The following is a 16,543-nucleotide window of genomic DNA, read 5'->3' as shown; positions in this document are numbered from 1 at the left end:
TAACAACTAGGTACTTGACTTGTCCATATATATTAAAGAGTAAATATTCTAAGAAAAGATCTCAAGTGTCTATTTCTATAAGACAAATCAATACGATTCATATTTAAAATTCAAAATAATATTTTAACATAAAAAATAATATTTTTATGAATTGGTTCAGGTTGAAGAATTGTCTCACAAAATTGATCGTGAGACCGTCTTATATGATTTTTTGTATTTAGAAATTATATTAAAAGTAAAAGTGCAAAATATAAGTTAAGATTTCATTGAAATATGATAATATAGAACGTAATTTATTTTTTATAGGGTTTGTTAAATAATTATATGCCAATAAAATTTTTTTAAAAGAAAGAATAATATAATTTATTATTAAAAAATTAAGGTGGGGTCAAAAACCACTGAAATTAAACTCATCCGTTAAACTAAAATCGTGTTAGATAATGCTGTAAAAAATCGTAAAGTAACAACTTTTTACATTTTCTCAGAAACCTCCTTTGCCAAGATATACGAGTAACCGATCCCAAACAACGGGCCAACCCAACTTATAGCTGGAACCGAGCCCTAGGAATTGAATTCCGGTGAAATGGCTCGGGCCGGCGGTATAACGAACGCGGTGAACGTGGGGATAGCAGTGCAAGCCGACTGGGAGAACCGCGAGTTCATTTCGAATATATCTCTCAACGTCCGTCGACTCTTTGATTTCCTCGTGCAATTCGGTATGTACTTCGTTTTCCTCTCGAATCCCTCTTTTCGGTATGTTTTCTTAGTTTTTGCTTTTTTGATCTTTAATTTTAGAATCGACAACGAAGAATAAATTGGCGAAATTGAACGAGAAGATGGACACACTGGAGCGGCGTCTTGAAATGCTCGAAGTACAAGTCAGTAACGCTACGGCAAATCCAGGTCTCTTTACGCCTAATTGATCCTTTCAGGATTCGCATCGGAGTGTAAGAAAAGCCAAATCCCGTGGCTAATTTGTTTATCTTTACTTTCCCGGAGATCTTCTTGATGTTGTTTTTATATGTAGCTGGATTCTAAATCTTGTTTTATGTATAAATCAATTATTGCGCTGTCAATTGTCATGTTATGGATATGGATCGCATGTGGCTGCAGTTCACTTGTCCAAATGTTTATTTGTGCCTATTGTCTATATTTGATGATTATCATTATTAGTGTAGTTGGAACTTTTACTGCTTTGTTTTTTGGTTGCAGTTTTGTTTTGTTTTGTTTATTTATTCCATTTTCGCTTAACTCGATGTTTCATTTACTGATAACTCTGAATGACTGTGAAATTTGTAAGGCTTTGAAATGTTCATTACAATATTAGTAGGTAGAGATGGATGACTAATTTGTATTATTCTATGTTCTATGGTTATAGATCTTAATTTTCATCCGTCAATCAAATTCTTGAATGCGGTTAGTTAACCATAACACAGGCTACACGATCTAAGTTCACGTCATATCCCACTTCTATCAATGTTATTACATTTACATATATACCAAGATGCACTTTGATTTCATTGTATATTGGCTAAACTTTGTTTGGCTTATTCAATATAATTACCCAGTGCTTGGTATAAATTTGGGGAAAATGGCATAAAATGATGTAGAAGGCCATGTTTGTGTTTTCTTATGAGCCACAAATTGCAGATTTTCTTTGAAACTATACTGTCATAGTTCTGCATTAAACTTTTTCGAGTCACCAAGTTAGTGACCTTACATATTTTTTAAACTACATGGAGGTTGAATCTGTCAAGTAAAAATTATATGAAATTGGGTTCTTACTTTTACTCGGTGATCTTGCATTCAGTCATGCTGCCAAAAAGATTACTTCAATTATTTCTAAACCATTTCGCTGATACTTCCAAGAGAGCTAATTCATTAGTTGGTGAATTGGATGATGCTACTTTATAGGGTTGTTGTCATGGTACTATCAGACATCTTTGGTTTGTCAGTGGTTCCAAATTACCAACGGTTTAGTTTTAATAGTGACTTATGTGTATACAAATCCTTCTTAGTATTTACACATACACTATCAAGAGTAAAACCGTACACAAGAGTTCAAATGTTATTCTGTTTTTCGTAGTGTGATCTGCAATGAACATTAAGCTGCACACTTTCACGATGTGTTTTGTAATAAAAGATCGATTACCTCATCTGTCCGTGAGACTTCTGTTGTAATTGTGGTGGAAGGCATAACGATAAGCCTCTGTAGAGAGTACCGACTAGATCCCCAGCTCTCTATGGATTTCATGTATTCAGATGTGTTATTTTCTATAACAAAAGCATCCTCAAGTTCACGAACAATGTCAGCCATTCATGAATGATAAGTCGAGTAAGGTTCGACACATGCCAAAGCAACCTCCACTACTCTCCACATGGCTTCTGCGTGGTAACTTCCCTTTATGCCAGGTTCCACAATTTCGTCGACTCTTGAGTTCCTTATATGAGGTTTTGCCTGGATGTCAAAATTGTTCCACAATTCCTTGAGATGGATGAGAGAACATACTAGCACTGCTCCTCTGTGTTCTTAAACTGCTCATCCATGTTCTTAAATTGGAATATCTTAGAAAACCGTTAGAGATATAGTCAAATTTTATGTCTCGTGCATATTAGTATTTTATCAGCATAATTTGCAATTTGAAAAGTGATAAAATCCTTACTCTGCTCTTAGATTTGAATTGTCTAGGTTGGAAGGCTAGCTTTTACTCTGAGAAATTTGGTGTCTGAAATATCTAGATCGAGAAGAAAGTGAATCATGCTTGTTTAGAAAACTTAACCCAAGAAAATAAAACGCACATGCCAGTGTTTATCTCCATTTTCTGAAATAGCTCGTCTTTAACGTACATAATTGTTGTTGGGTCATATCTCATGAGCTTGAACATTTGGGAAAAAGTAATTACCGATATAATATCAACTATCAAGGTTGAAAAGTCATGTAAAGTTGGTCTCCCGTGCTTATTTATAGGCGCCATTATTGTGAAATACCTAGCCTATGTGCGCATGTACTTTGTACCTAAATTAGAAGCATATATTATCCATCTTTGGCTAATGCAGGAGGGGGATTGTCAACTGTTAAACTATCATGGGGATACCTTTCATGAGTTCGTGTTTTTGGAAGAAATGAATAGTTGAATATATTTAACTAATAGATCATGTGATGCAAATCTGTAAGTTTACTCCTCTTGTAGAATCATGGATTCAGCTTTTAGCTCACGTTGAGCTGTCCCTGATAAGTGAGAACTATGCTACAGACCTTTGAACTGCAGACAAAATTGTTCTATGAACATAATACTACCGACACCATGTCATTATAGACGAATTTAGCCACTTTCATCCGCGTCTATGCTGGTTAAACCCCTAGAACACACCAATAACCAACAAATCACGTGCCTGGTTGTGATACCCGCCTATGACTTAATTCACCCCCACTGGTTAAAGAAGCAACTCATTTGTCTATTATAGAACAAACACCTAGCTTCCCTTCCAAAAATCTGAAAACTTCACGGGATGGTGGACGGTGTTTCTTGCTTAATTCTCTAAACTTGCCACTTCTCTTTTGTTTTTTCATAGAAATTAAATTCGTTTCATTCCCAACATCAAAATTTAAAGACAAGTAAACATCTAGCGTATAGAAGCCTGAAGAGAACACATACCTTCGTGCGTAATAGCTTATTGTTTTAGTAACATATCATTCGTTTGTGACGTACCGTGAAAGGACATGTTTGCCGGTTAACACAATCAAACATTCAAACTGGTCAGCCGGCAATTACTAAAACAATAAGCTACCATTTGTCTAACCGGCAATTACAAGTACATGTTTGCCTGTTAACGTTTAACTCTGTACCCAGGAAAGGGGAAAAGGGATTTTAAGTTTGAGCATTGAAAGTGATTTATGATCAAACCAATTTTGTTCGAGCAAAAATAAAAATCTGTCTTTCGTCAAAATTCCTTAAGCTGCACTGAAAAGAGAAAAAGATCACATATCATGAAGAATGTAGCATTCAATTCATTTTACAAATGGCAAGCTTATGGTTCTAATTCGCGAATGACCACTACAAATCTTTGCGTCTAAAATAATTATTACCAAAATCCATCTACTACAAATTTTCGTTACACACTGTCTTCCGATACTTTGCTTCATTCATATCGGTGAATAGCATGAACATATTGCGATATTAGATGCTGAGACAAATCTTATTCTTTAGTTTGCAATTATTTGCTATGTACTATAAAAGATTATTAATTTAACGAATTAATCGATTACTATGTTTTTTTCTAAAAAAAAAAGATCAAATTGATGAATAACAATTTCTTCAACATAGGTATTTGTAAGGTTCATTATTTTAGTTTAGAATTTTCATTTTTATTTCGTGCATCTTTTTTTACATACTCTTCAACTTGAATTCTTGCAAAATTCAAAAATCTTATAACTATCAATTCAATTAAGGGAGAGAGCTCAAATTTTTTCTTTGATGAACTACCCTGTTAACTTTCTACATATAGGTGGATTAACTATTTTTAAACAGTGACTCCACCACTAGTCTCGCACTTATATTTTTCCAGAAATAATATTAATAACTTAAATTAAATAAATGATAATAAAAAAAAAATAGGGAGAAGCAAATTAAGATTATTCATGATAATGAAAATACTTAATTTTAAGAAGTAAAGTAATAATACCATTGTTCTTATTAGGAAAATGATATGTTTAAACTTTTGTATTATTTAAATTATTTAGTTATAATGTTATTGATAACTATAATTTTTTATAACTATAAAACGACAAGTGTTTGAAATTTTCTATTTTATAATATTTTAAAAAAAACTCAGTGCCTCCTGTATAAGTTTGTTCAGACAAGTGTAGTTTCGTCAACCCACCTGTTTCTTGTATTAGTTGAAAGTTAAAATCATGAGTACGACAAAATCAACTCAAATCTATTCCTAATTACGTACCCAAATAACGTAAACACATATTTAATTAAGGTCAAGCAATTGCGTTGGAGTTTCGATGATATTTACGATTGACTTCTGTTTCGGTTTCTATATAAGTATATTTATAGTGCATGAAATCATGAGTTCTATGCGTATATTCTCACGGTATTCCATTTGGATCGTATGGTTTTACTCGCACTGTTGCCTGCATTGATTTTTTTCCCCAAATTGCGGCGTTTTTTTCTAATTTCTATCCAGCTTTTAGATTGCTGATTTGTTTTATATCTATTTTCTGTATATGATCAATTGGTGTTGTTGGACTTGGGAAATCTTGTTTGGCTGAGAACTGATCATATAGTTGACGAAACTTAAGGAATGGAGATGGAGCAGGAATTGGAGTGAAACGCAGCGCAAAGCACTGCAATAAGTGTACAGCTTGTGCCTGCGGCAAAAAGACACCTAAAGTTTCTTTCCACCGTCTTTGAAAGTCCAGAACTAGAGAGGGAAATTTACAGGCAAGAACCTGGTTAGAAACTTATTGATTGTGATAGGTTGGATGGGGTATGTTATTAACTAATGAAATTAAGCAATGTCGAGTGATACTCACGGGAAATTTAAGATCCGATTTCTGTAAGTGTCACTAGTTCAGACGCAGGTTTCGAATTTGTCCTGAGCTTGAAATCACGAAGAAGACCGTTAGAAGGAGGCTGAAAAGGTGTCCCGACGTAACCCTTCCGACGCTCAAGTCAGAGACTGTAGATATAAGAGGGAGCAGTTAAGAGTGCTGCTGTATATTGAATGAATTGAGTTAGACACCCGAACATGATATTTATAGGAGAATCCATAGGCTTGTCATGAACCCCTCTATTTGTGTTATAAATTTGACTCTGTTGATTTGCTGCCTGTAAATAGCTGAAGGATGATTTTGGCATTATCGTAAAAAAGGAACTGCATCGTTGATCATTGGATGTCGATTTGTCCATTGGAAAAGAGAGCATTAAATGTAATGTAATTAATAATTGTTAGAAGTATAAATAACTCTCTACATCCAATCATCTAACTTCGATTAAAAATTGCATGTCAATTTATAAATTTAGCCTTCTTCCTTTGTAGGATTTTTAATAATTTCACTGATTCTATATTATATTGTATTATATTATTTGACAGTTTTAATATATATTATATTATATATATTGGTAAATTCTATGTGTATACTGTATATATAAGAGGCAACAACTTTTCTCAACATGAAAAATTTAGATTAAAAGTAAAACAAAACCCATGAGTTATTTTATATTCTAATTTTGATTATCATAATGGACTTTTGTGCTTATTTAAGACCAACGACTAATAAAGGATTTGATTGAACTCTAATCATATGAATCAAATGTCTCTAATTAAAAAAAGAGTGAGTCTCATGTGAGACCGTCTCACGGATCATAATTTGTGAGACGGGTTAACCCTACCCATATTCACAATAAAAAGTAATACTCTTAGCAAAAAAAATAATACTTTTTCATGGGTGACCCAAATAAGAGATCCGTCTCACAGTGGATGACCCGAATAAGAGATCCGTCTCACAGATATGACTCGTGATGTCACGCCCCGGGCCGGGGGTTGGTTGACACCGGCGTTGCTCTCAAATATTACATTCGAAAACAACAAGCCTCAGAAGTACAGAATCTCAAAAACCAGTCTTTTGTTCATAATACGAAATAAATCAATTGTCTGTTACAACTCGAATACTGATGTTTTACAGCGGAAATGTAAAACCAAATATTACAGTATCTTAACAGATGCAGCGGAATAAAATAAACATAAACTGAGAACAACAGTCTTCTTCACCAGCCCCAGAACTGGATCTGTTCCTCTTCTTCTAACATTTCTTCAGTACTCTTATCTGAGATGGGTTTGGTGGGTGAGTGATATGATTGTCACTCAGTAAGCAGGGGCAGGAATAACTCTCAGTTTTCGAAATCGTTTTCAACAGAAACAGTAATACAATAATATACAGAAAACTCGTATTTTCATAACAGAAATCAGAATTCAGAATTTACATGTTTCAGAACAGAAATCAGAATTATTAAGCACTGAGCACGTTAGTGAATTTCATGGCTAAACTGATATCAGTCCCCTATATGTTCTCTCCTCTAAGGGGTGAGGCCAGAATCAGAATCAGAATTCAGAAATGTTCAGAATATATATTCCTACCATTAGTTCACTAGGGAGTTACAGTGCTTCAAAATCAGAAATCAACATACAGAAACTGAACTTTAAAACAGAATTATCAACGGATTTCAAGATATTTATATATAAGCCCACTTACAGTAATTTGCTTAGAGGTTTCGGTTGAAGTCTGGAAAAATGCTTTCTCTCGCTACTGGTTTCTACTGCTCGAAATTCAGCACCCTCTTAACTCGAAAATTCAAGAGATAACTCAGGATTTGTGTAACACCAATTTCAGAGACTTGAGGTGTTATTTATAGGCCACAATCTGACTGTTAGGCTCTCTATTAATGGCCATAATCTGCCATTAACAATCTTTATTCCGTTTAAATGCTTCAGTTACAAGTCATGGCTGAATTGGTAACTGTCTGCTGCTTCATCGCTCTTCTGTTGCTGCTGCTTTCTCGCTCTTCTGCTGCTGGATTCTGTCTGCTGGAAAATATAAACTTCTGAAATATTAGCTTCTGCTGGAATTTTTAGCTTATGCTGAAATTTGCTAGCTGCTGGAATTTCAGGTCATCACACGTGAGACCGTGTCACACAAGTTTTTGCCTTAAAAAAATACACAATAGACAAATATTTGATCAATCAATACAAATTAAGGAAGAGCTATGCCCTCGGCCGGAAGTTGATTTCCCGATTGACGAGAGGCTTATTACACGGACATGGCAATGCTATGAACTTGGGAATATTGTCTCCCGCCATTATTACGGGCATGCCCTCATTATTCACATCCTGATAAAATAATAATAATAATAATAAGTTTCTTGAATTAGCTGTCTTAGTTTATTGAGTTAGTCCATGAATAATGAACACCTAATAATATAATTTGGAAGAAATATACCATGGAGGAAGCCGTAGGCTTGGAGGAGCCAACACCAGGATCGGCGCCGTGGGACGAAAAAGAGCGGCGGAGTTTTTCCCAGTGGTAGCAGCAGGAGAATATTCCGCTTAGGCTGAAGATCATGAGCAAAACAAGGGCTGTGCCTAGTGGAAACCCTATCGATGGCCCCGAACCTGATCCATGTGAACCCTGATTGATTGGACTCACCGCCATTAATATAGATTAACATAGATGTTTTTGTACATCACTTGATCTTCCCACGGCCCTCATGCGGGGAGTGCAAGAAACTAAAGCTCAAGTGTTAAGTATGGTGTAATGAAATAGCTACGGGGATTGGGTTGGTGGGAATTTATTGGTAAATTCGGATGGTTTTTATTTAATTTCTCGGAGGAGTATTTAATAGGAAATTAAGTGTAGTAATGGTACAGTTGGTGTCCGGGTCATGTACGGATGCAGTGGGTCAAACCCCACTTATGTTTTGGACCTACGGTGACATAGGTCTGGCAAGTCTCTTATTAGACGGTATCACGGATCTTTATCTGTGATACGAGTCAAATCCTACAGATATTTACAATAAATATAATACTCTTAGTATAAAAAATAATATTTTTTTATGGATGACTCAAATAAAAGATCTGACTCACAAAATACGACCCGTGAGACCGTCTCACACAAGTTTTTGTCTACACTTCAAAACTCAAAACATCGTATTTATTTTAATTATTTTCTCTTTTTCACACATTTTCTCATAAAATACTGTTCGATAGAGGGAAAATTTCCAAAAAAATAAAATTTATCAAACTATATTTTTGAAAAATGTTTTATCAATGTTATTTTACTTGACAGAATCCGTTTGATCGAGGATTGATGGGTGTGAAGCTATGTTTTATTTGTTTACTTCGATGGGAAGATTCCTTGCTTGACAATAGGAAACAAAATAGTTGCAAATTATAAGCAATTTGAGCAGAAGTAATTGAATTTTGGGGGGAAAATGAATGGTTTGAACCAATTTCAATTCACTTACATAAAATGGGCGATTTCTCCATACTCCGTTTTAACTTGAAACTTGAGTCATATTGCATAAACATAATCGTTTAAGGGAAAAAAAATAGATCTAAATGATACAAAGACACGGTGCCAAATTTAGGTTGTTGGATTGTATTAATTTCCATTTCAAGAAGAAGAGGAAAAAAAATTAGAGAACTCCTCACGCACTTGATAATGCAATCACGTAAGTTTTTTGAAAAAATAAGACGGTATCACGTATACATATCTATAAAACGGGTCATTCCGACCCATACTTAATATGAAAATAAATATTTTTTGCATTAAAACTAATATTTTTTTATGAGTTGAATTGAGTCAAGTTCGGTATCAGTCTCATAAAATTAATATATGATGTTGTCTTGCAAGAGTTTTTGTGTTCCTGAAATCACATTGACCACGCATTATAAAATGCTAGTTTCAACGAAGGAGAGGAGTTTTAGCAATTTAAAGATAAAATTTAAATTTATAAAAAAAAGAGGTTTAGAATACTACACGTCTTAACCAAATCTGCCAACCTAAGAAATAAATTATATATTTATATGTGGTCTTTAATTATTTTTAAAAAGCTGTTCATATTAAGGAGCCACCGATCAGTTTCGAATAAAAATATTGAATAGAAAACTCGACCAACACTTCCTCTAGATCATTGAACAATTAAATAATTTATTTTGAAGATATATATATATATATATATATATATATATATATATATATATATATATGTGTGTGTGTGTGTGTGTGTGTGTGTGTGTGTGTGTGTGTGTGTGTGGTGGCACGTGAAATTTTAACTTATAAGTTAGATCAATCTCTTTCGAATTAAATTCAATGTCTCTCTGGATTTGGAATCTGTATTTAAGGGAAGAACAAATCCAGGTTTCGATTTGTGACCCTTCAGGTTTCAAAAGGACAAAATTGAAACATATTTTCCCTAAATGTCCAACTTTAATTAAGTCAAAAGCTTTAATTTCAGATAATATTATAAATTCACAGTATTAATTAAATAAATACTAGAAGTAGTTGCGATCTTACTTCTATATATTTGTCTTTATACGATTTTTTTTTCTTTTATACTGTCAAATTTCAGTCTTGCTTCATTTTTTTTATTCAATTTTAGTCATTCTCTAACGTGACGTAAACGTGACACGCATGCTATAGCCAAGTGACTCCGCAAGATCGATAATGTCGATCATTTTCCTGTCTCCAATAATGTATTGCTTTTTGTGATCCATTTTCCATAATAATAATAATAATAATAATAATAATAATAGAGAAAATGGGGCCGTATTGTTTTCGAAAAATGGCTACAAAATCGTGTTCGCCTTTTCTTCACGACATAATATTTGTATGTATTAATTCATCTTTTTTCAGTGGAGCAATTGCATTATAGCGTGTGTCGTCCTTTTCTTTTCAAGATATATATATATATCATTCCAATAATTAAAAAATTACCAATATTATTCTCCTAAATTTTCCTAATTATTTTTAAATATATTATAAATATGTTTTCTTTAACTTGAGTAATATAAAAAGTTACAACAATTTTTGCGCGCACTCGCATATTTAACGTGAAAATGCACACATATATTCGATTTTATAGTATTAGAATTTGTTTATAGTTTAAAAAGGTGCACTTATGAAAGTTTGGTATATTGATTTGGATTTTTTGTAGATATTTTCAAATTTCCATTATTTGATAGGATAATAACAATATCCATGCATGGACCATAGCTGCAATGCTTTTTTCTAGCAAACCTGACTATACACGACACAATTAATTAGTATATAAAAGGAAAATAATAATTTTATACACGTAATTAAGTTTGTTTATTTTTTTTTTGTTTTAGTAGTGTAATTTGCTAATATTTTGTCTATATCTAATAAAAAAATTTTTTCTGGAATTTGGTGTTTGTTCACCAAAAATCATTAAACTTATCGAATATTATTTATTTGACATTAATATCCTCATAGTTAGCTCCTGATGCGAGAATAAACTTATACCGAGCATGTTGAAATAAATCTAAAAAAACACATGGAAAAAAAAACGATACCTGATATTTCAAAATATGAGAGGAAAAAGCCTATTGTTCCCCATTGTTTTTACTTCAATAGATTTTAATGTGTGTAACATAAACTTTATTCTTGTCATATGAGTCATGCATGATAAGATCAATGTTAAATAAATAATATTCGATAGATTTAATGACTTCGGAAAAAAAAAAGAAGTAAAACAAAAAAACAAATATAAGTTAGTCGATGAAAACCGAACATTGTACATTATTTGACTAAATTCCAAAACATGACAACTTAAATGATTAAAATTATAATTTTATCGATGTACAATAATTATTAACAAATTTTGAAAAATGACATTATAATAGTTGATCCGGCGTTCAAATTTAATTTAATCTAATCGAGAAAATGCAACGATGGTCCAGTATGTTTTATGAGATCTTCTAATATCCATATTCAGCTTCAGATTAGTGGGCCGCGATGGTCTCAAGGTCCATAGGTCAGCACTTATAAGCATCTGTGATCTGTTTTGAGCATAATGGACTGGACCACTAGTTACCCCCAAAAGCCCATGTTTGTCTACATATTTTTTTAAAGAAAAAGCCCATCTATATTTTAATTGCCTTCACAGACACACACACACACACTTTAATATAACAATATGTCAATTTATTGCATCACCAGCGCACGATAGCAGATGCCCCCGTTGTTCTGGGTCTTTCGGTTTGCCTAAGCACGTTTTCTTTGTATCCAGCCTCGCTAAGGAGTTCGCAGAATTTCAATTCCGAATTATATAAGCTACTCGCCTTTTTGCCCACAACAGAATCCGTCTCTCAGATCTGTTTCAATTTTTGCTCGCTTTCGATTTTGGCGATTGAATTTTGATTGTTTCCGTTGGCGTTCGTCGATTTCAAGGTATTTGGCATAACTTCATTCAAAGATTTGTTTTTTTTTCCTATGATTTTATCGGAGAATTACGTTTCTGATGTGTTTGTCACCGCAATTACTGTAGAATTTCCATAGATTTTAACGTATCACGCGATAATCGCATCTTTTTTGTTTAAACGATTATGTATCAAATTTTTATCGGGAAACTAATATATATCATATTTTAATTGGGAAACTAATATGCATCAGATTTCAATTGGGTTTTTACGTACTTGTTTTGAAACGATTTTGTAATTAATGAGCGGTGAAATTGGATTTTTTAAAATAGTTGATCGGGAGTCATTCTTCATTTCCTTGGCTGATTTTCGGGATTTATTTCAGTGATTTCATGTTTTTCTTTTGTCCTTTGGTGACTTAAGATTCGATATAAGGTTTGACTGGAGAAGAGTCTTTCCGTTCTTATCCCTCTTTGAAAAATTTGGTAGAATTCTGTTTTCAATTCTTAATTGATTATTGATATCTGGCCACCTCTCTAATGAATCCATAGTTTTCCTGTTCATGAGTTACTTAGATTTTCTGAGTGTTGATTCAAAACTATTTGGTTAGAAATTTGAATCATTGAACAACTACGAGACGATGAGAAATACAAGAGGAAGAAGAAATTGGCAATCCGAATGACTTTACGCTAGCATTTATCAGTTTTTAATTTGGATGGTGCTCTCGGTGGATGGCCGGTGTTTCCAAAGCATTCACATTTGACTTTTGAAATTGAAACGAATGTCATTGAGAAGAACAAATTTATCTCAGTCCAAATTTAGTTTTTTTCCTACTTTCTTATCAGGTCTCGGTATTCAGGGCTCTGAGAGAGCCAACATCTATATACACTACAGGTAACTTGCTATTCAAATTGCGATGCGCGGATATGAAAGAGATGTAAGCAACTACCAGTTTCACTTTTGTCTTTTTTTCCCAATTAAATTTTATGGAATTGTTTATTTGGTATCTTTTTAAAACTATTTTTGTATGTGCAGGAGTATGAAGACTTGGATGAGTATGAAAATGATGGTACAGAGCCAGAAGAAGAGGATGATGAAGGCGGTTATGAGGAGGTAGAAACTTGCCAGCCTACCCAGGATGAGTTGGAATATCTTGAACTTAGGAATCGATTAAAAGAATCAATTAGAAAGCAGATGAAGAAGGAACTGGGGACTGCCAATTCTGGTTATCGAGGCAAACCGAATACTTATCATAAGGACAAGTAAGTTCTAGTCACAAGTCCTTAATTTAATAATACCTTATACTTGATATATTGTTCTGGATACAAGTCTAGGGAAAGACGGGAAGTGATGGTTAGAGGAGGGTAATGGGTACCCTGTCACATATATTTGGATACGATTTGAGGCATATGCATTTGTCCATTGACATGTCTTCATTAACCTGCGATATTCCCGATATTTATGTGTTGCCCTAATATTTTAAGTTTGTTCATTGTGAATTTTACATCTGTTCCAACAAAAATAACCGAAAAGTTATAAACTCATCGGGATAGTTGATTTTTTATAAGATTATCTTTTTTAAAGCATATGCCACCTATGTTTAGCATGCTTATCATTTAGGTTCAACTTATGATTTGGATTAATTTGGTGAATGTGACAGTGTGTTCATGAATCATGTCAATGAGTAGATTGTTTCAAAGCATTTTAGTTGGATAACAAAATTGACTGGCGATTTTTGCAGCTATGGTTCCTTCTTTGGGCCCTCACAGCCAGTTATCGCCCAGAGAGTGATTCAAGAAAGCAAGTCCTTGTTGGAAAATCCAAATTTGGCTGCTAGAATTGCTAAACCTAAATATGATGTATGTATATAAGATTCAGTTTTTTTGAAATATTACCATTCTTCTCACTATATTCCTTCTGTTTGCATCAGCTTGGTGGCTTGGTCTATTAACCCTTTTTCATATAATTTACATAAATTATAGCTGTAATTTGCAATGTGCTTCAAAACTGTTGCTTTTAGTAATAACAATATAATATAATGTGCGAGAAGTTAAAGATATAGAGGTCATATGTACTAAGGCATGCTGTCAGTAATCTTGTTTTTGGTGTTGAAAAGTTTTTTGCTTAACATCATTATTCCTATAGTTGAGTCTTGAAGGTTTCCAAGAAGAGGACGTCTTAACTATGATTGTAATGATATATGACGTGCTGCATATTATTGGTCCTCCTAGGATTATGGTGATCAACCTCTCCTGTGGCAGCATGTAGCAGTTGTACATCAAAATTAATATTAGTTGCATACTAGCATAAATGAGTAACTCCATCGGTTCTGCTGTTTGCTGACATTCAGAATTTCTCTGCAGAATAATAAGAGCTCGGTTACAACCAATGTTAGACCAAAGCATCAATCCAGCCTTCAAACAAAAGTTACGAGTGGGGTAATAATTCTCCGTGAACTGTCACTCTCTCTTTGATTATTGTATTTGTTTTTTACTCATGTCTGCTGATAATTAATGCAGTTGAAAAAAAAAGTAGAAATCCTAAAGAGCACTCGAGACTATTCCTTTCTATTATCTGAAGATGCTGAGGTTCCAGCGCCCATGAAAAGTCCTCCGTCTAGAAATGTGCCTGTCCCCAAGTCTGGTTTGTTACTCTTCCATGTTCCCTTTGGTTCATTGCCACAAATACCTATTGCAAACACTTTTTTTAATGGTGGACTTATTCTGGTTTTCTGCTGCTTTTGAAGACGCTCGATGCACTCAGCCACTGTCAAATAGTAAACGGGTGATCCATGATCGAGGAAGAGAAGCCTCTAATGGTCATGAACATAGGAAGCAACTGCTTTCAGGCAACCAAACTAAAGTTGGCCCAGAGAAGATAGATCGTACCACCAGGTTATCAGTAGAATCCAGGAAACAACTCGGTAGCAATAGTGGAAGTGGTCCAGGTCGGCCTTTGGGGCCCAAATCTGTCCCTTCCAGGAGTGATGGTCCCTCCTTAGGTACCAAAGTCGCTCAATCTATAGCAAAAAATTCTGCGGTTGGTCGGGAAAAATCAAATCCTTCACCATCTGTACAATCCGTTGTGCGTAAACCAACATCATACATTCAACCTGGTGTGCGGAAACCTATTCCTTCAAGCTCGCAACCTTCTCTTATGAAAAATCAATCAGTACAAAGAAAGGAGTCTCGAGAAACGAACAAGCCAAAAGTCATACCCAAACAGACATTGCTGCCCTCTAGACATCATGTATGAATATCTATAAAATTTGCTGTTAGCAATAAGTTGCTTACATCTCTTCCTCCTTGGGTGATATTTGGGTTACTTTGGGTTACGATTTTGGCAGGTGAAGCAGCACTCTACAAAAGTCTCAGCTCACAGTACATTGGTAGATGTTCGTCCAAAGGCAAAAATTGGGAGGCAACCTTTTGCTGACGGTTCTGATGATGATAAAGCTATAAATATGATTAGAAAAATGTTCGGGTATGATTATATTTCTGTTCGCACTTTCTCCATTTTGTCCTGTTTCCTGACACTATTCGCTGCAGTTTTCTAATCTCTAGTTCTCATCGATTTTATATCTTCTGTAGGTATAATCCCAATAAGTATCAAGATGCAGATGATGATAGTGACATGGAAGCGAATTTCGATGATATTTTGAGGGAGGAGAGACGCAGGTGAGTGAGATAAAGTGAACTTAATATATTATGTTCATGTGGTGTTTTGGTTTGTTTAACTTCTTTCTTTCATTTTAAGATAAAAGTATTGCATTGTTTATTAATATGTCCCGGCATGTCTTACTAGTAGCACTCTTTCTTGTAATCTGCGAATGCTAGGCAAGGATGATATATTACGGGGAACGTTATGCGAGACAAGTCTTTATTTCATTCTCGAGTGTTCCATACATTTTTTTATATTGTTGAGTTTATGTTCGAAGGATACTTACACATTGACAAAAAATGAGAGTATTTTTTCATAAACCAGTTTCCCAGCTTGAACTCTGTCGGACATGTTTTTCTTGTTATGCAGTGAAAAAATCGGCAAGAGAGAGGATGAAGAAGAGCTCCGCAAGTTAGAAGAGGAGGAAAGAAGGAAACATCAGCTGCGTTTGGACAGAAAACGCAAACTGGGCCACTGATGGTTGAACCCGCGGAAGGCAAAATATCAATCTGATAAAGCAAATGAATGGTTTATTCAACGGAGGAGGATTGTTAAAACATGGTCAACCGGTTGGCGGGTGCTATAGTTTTGGGATTTATGCCAGCCTGAGGTGACATGCGGATGGGATTGATTTCTTAGTTTTAGGCTTTTCAATTCTTGAGAGCTGAAAGTGTAATTCATGAGTTTTAGTTACTAAAATTTACAGAGCTATTGTTGCTGTCTATTTTTCTGCTGACATGTGGCCCTTGCACAATAAATTTACTTTAGAAATCAAGAAACCAAAAGCTCTTAGACCTGGGATTTAACTCTGTGGGTTGATTGTGCTGTAAATTAATTCCAACTCAAATGTTTGAATGTATTTTTTGAAATGTGCATGCTAAAAATTAAATATTTGGGAATTTGATTTTATATTTTATTTATTATCAGGTGTTAATGG

The 16,543-nt window shown here is 34.2% G+C and overlaps 2 protein-coding genes and 1 long non-coding RNA gene across 3 annotated transcripts; 2 read left to right on the top strand and 1 right to left on the bottom strand.

Annotated features, from left to right (window-relative positions):
* Nucleotides 1-478: 478 nt before the first annotated feature.
* Nucleotides 479-1,190, top strand: LOC140838267 (protein BRICK 1). The gene is made up of 2 exons (XM_073204437.1): nt 479-716; nt 796-1,190. Exons 1-2 carry the CDS (start codon nt 584-586, stop codon nt 921-923), a joined length of 261 nt encoding a protein of 86 aa, XP_073060538.1. The 5' UTR covers nt 479-583; the 3' UTR covers nt 924-1,190.
* Nucleotides 1,191-6,641: 5,451 nt separating this feature from the next.
* LOC140837657 (uncharacterized) lies at nt 6,642-8,382 on the bottom strand. The gene is made up of 3 exons (XR_012119433.1): nt 8,006-8,382; nt 7,262-7,896; nt 6,642-6,835 (listed from the first exon to the last, which is right to left on the bottom strand). It is a non-coding gene; the product is annotated as an uncharacterized lncRNA (long non-coding RNA).
* A 3,351-nt stretch (nt 8,383-11,733) lies between these two features.
* On the top strand, nt 11,734-16,526 carry LOC140838266 (uncharacterized). Its single transcript, XM_073204435.1, has 10 exons — nt 11,734-11,977; nt 12,792-12,883; nt 12,982-13,208; nt 13,688-13,805; nt 14,310-14,384; nt 14,466-14,589; nt 14,693-15,195; nt 15,293-15,429; nt 15,537-15,623; nt 15,976-16,526. Exons 2-10 carry the CDS (start codon nt 12,863-12,865, stop codon nt 16,082-16,084), a joined length of 1,401 nt encoding a protein of 466 aa, XP_073060536.1. The 5' UTR covers nt 11,734-11,977; nt 12,792-12,862; the 3' UTR covers nt 16,085-16,526.
* Nucleotides 16,527-16,543: the final 17 nt, after the last annotated feature.

Source organism: Primulina eburnea, chromosome 8, assembly GCF_022965805.1.
Source record: "Primulina eburnea isolate SZY01 chromosome 8, ASM2296580v1, whole genome shotgun sequence".
Taxonomy (NCBI): Eukaryota; Viridiplantae; Streptophyta; class Magnoliopsida; order Lamiales; family Gesneriaceae; genus Primulina; species Primulina eburnea.
Note: the sequence above shows the minus strand (reverse complement) of the source record. Positions and strands in the feature narration are given on the sequence as shown.

What these genes read in the sequence shown, in the direction of transcription:
- LOC140838267 (XM_073204437.1), top strand. Translation starts at nt 584, where the DNA reads ATGGCTCGGGCCGGCGGTATAACGAACGCGGTGAACGTGGGGATAGCA. An exon ending in TGATTTCCTCGTGCAATTCG is followed by an intron (nt 717 to 795) that starts GTATGTACTTCG and finishes CTTTAATTTTAG; the next exon opens with AATCGACAACGAAGAATAAA.
- LOC140838266 (XM_073204435.1), top strand. Translation starts at nt 12,863, where the DNA reads ATGCGCGGATATGAAAGAGAT. An exon ending in AAACAAAAGTTACGAGTGGG is followed by an intron (nt 14,385 to 14,465) that starts GTAATAATTCTC and finishes TAATTAATGCAG; the next exon opens with TTGAAAAAAAAAGTAGAAAT. An exon ending in TTGAGGGAGGAGAGACGCAG is followed by an intron (nt 15,624 to 15,975) that starts GTGAGTGAGATA and finishes CTTGTTATGCAG; the next exon opens with TGAAAAAATCGGCAAGAGAG.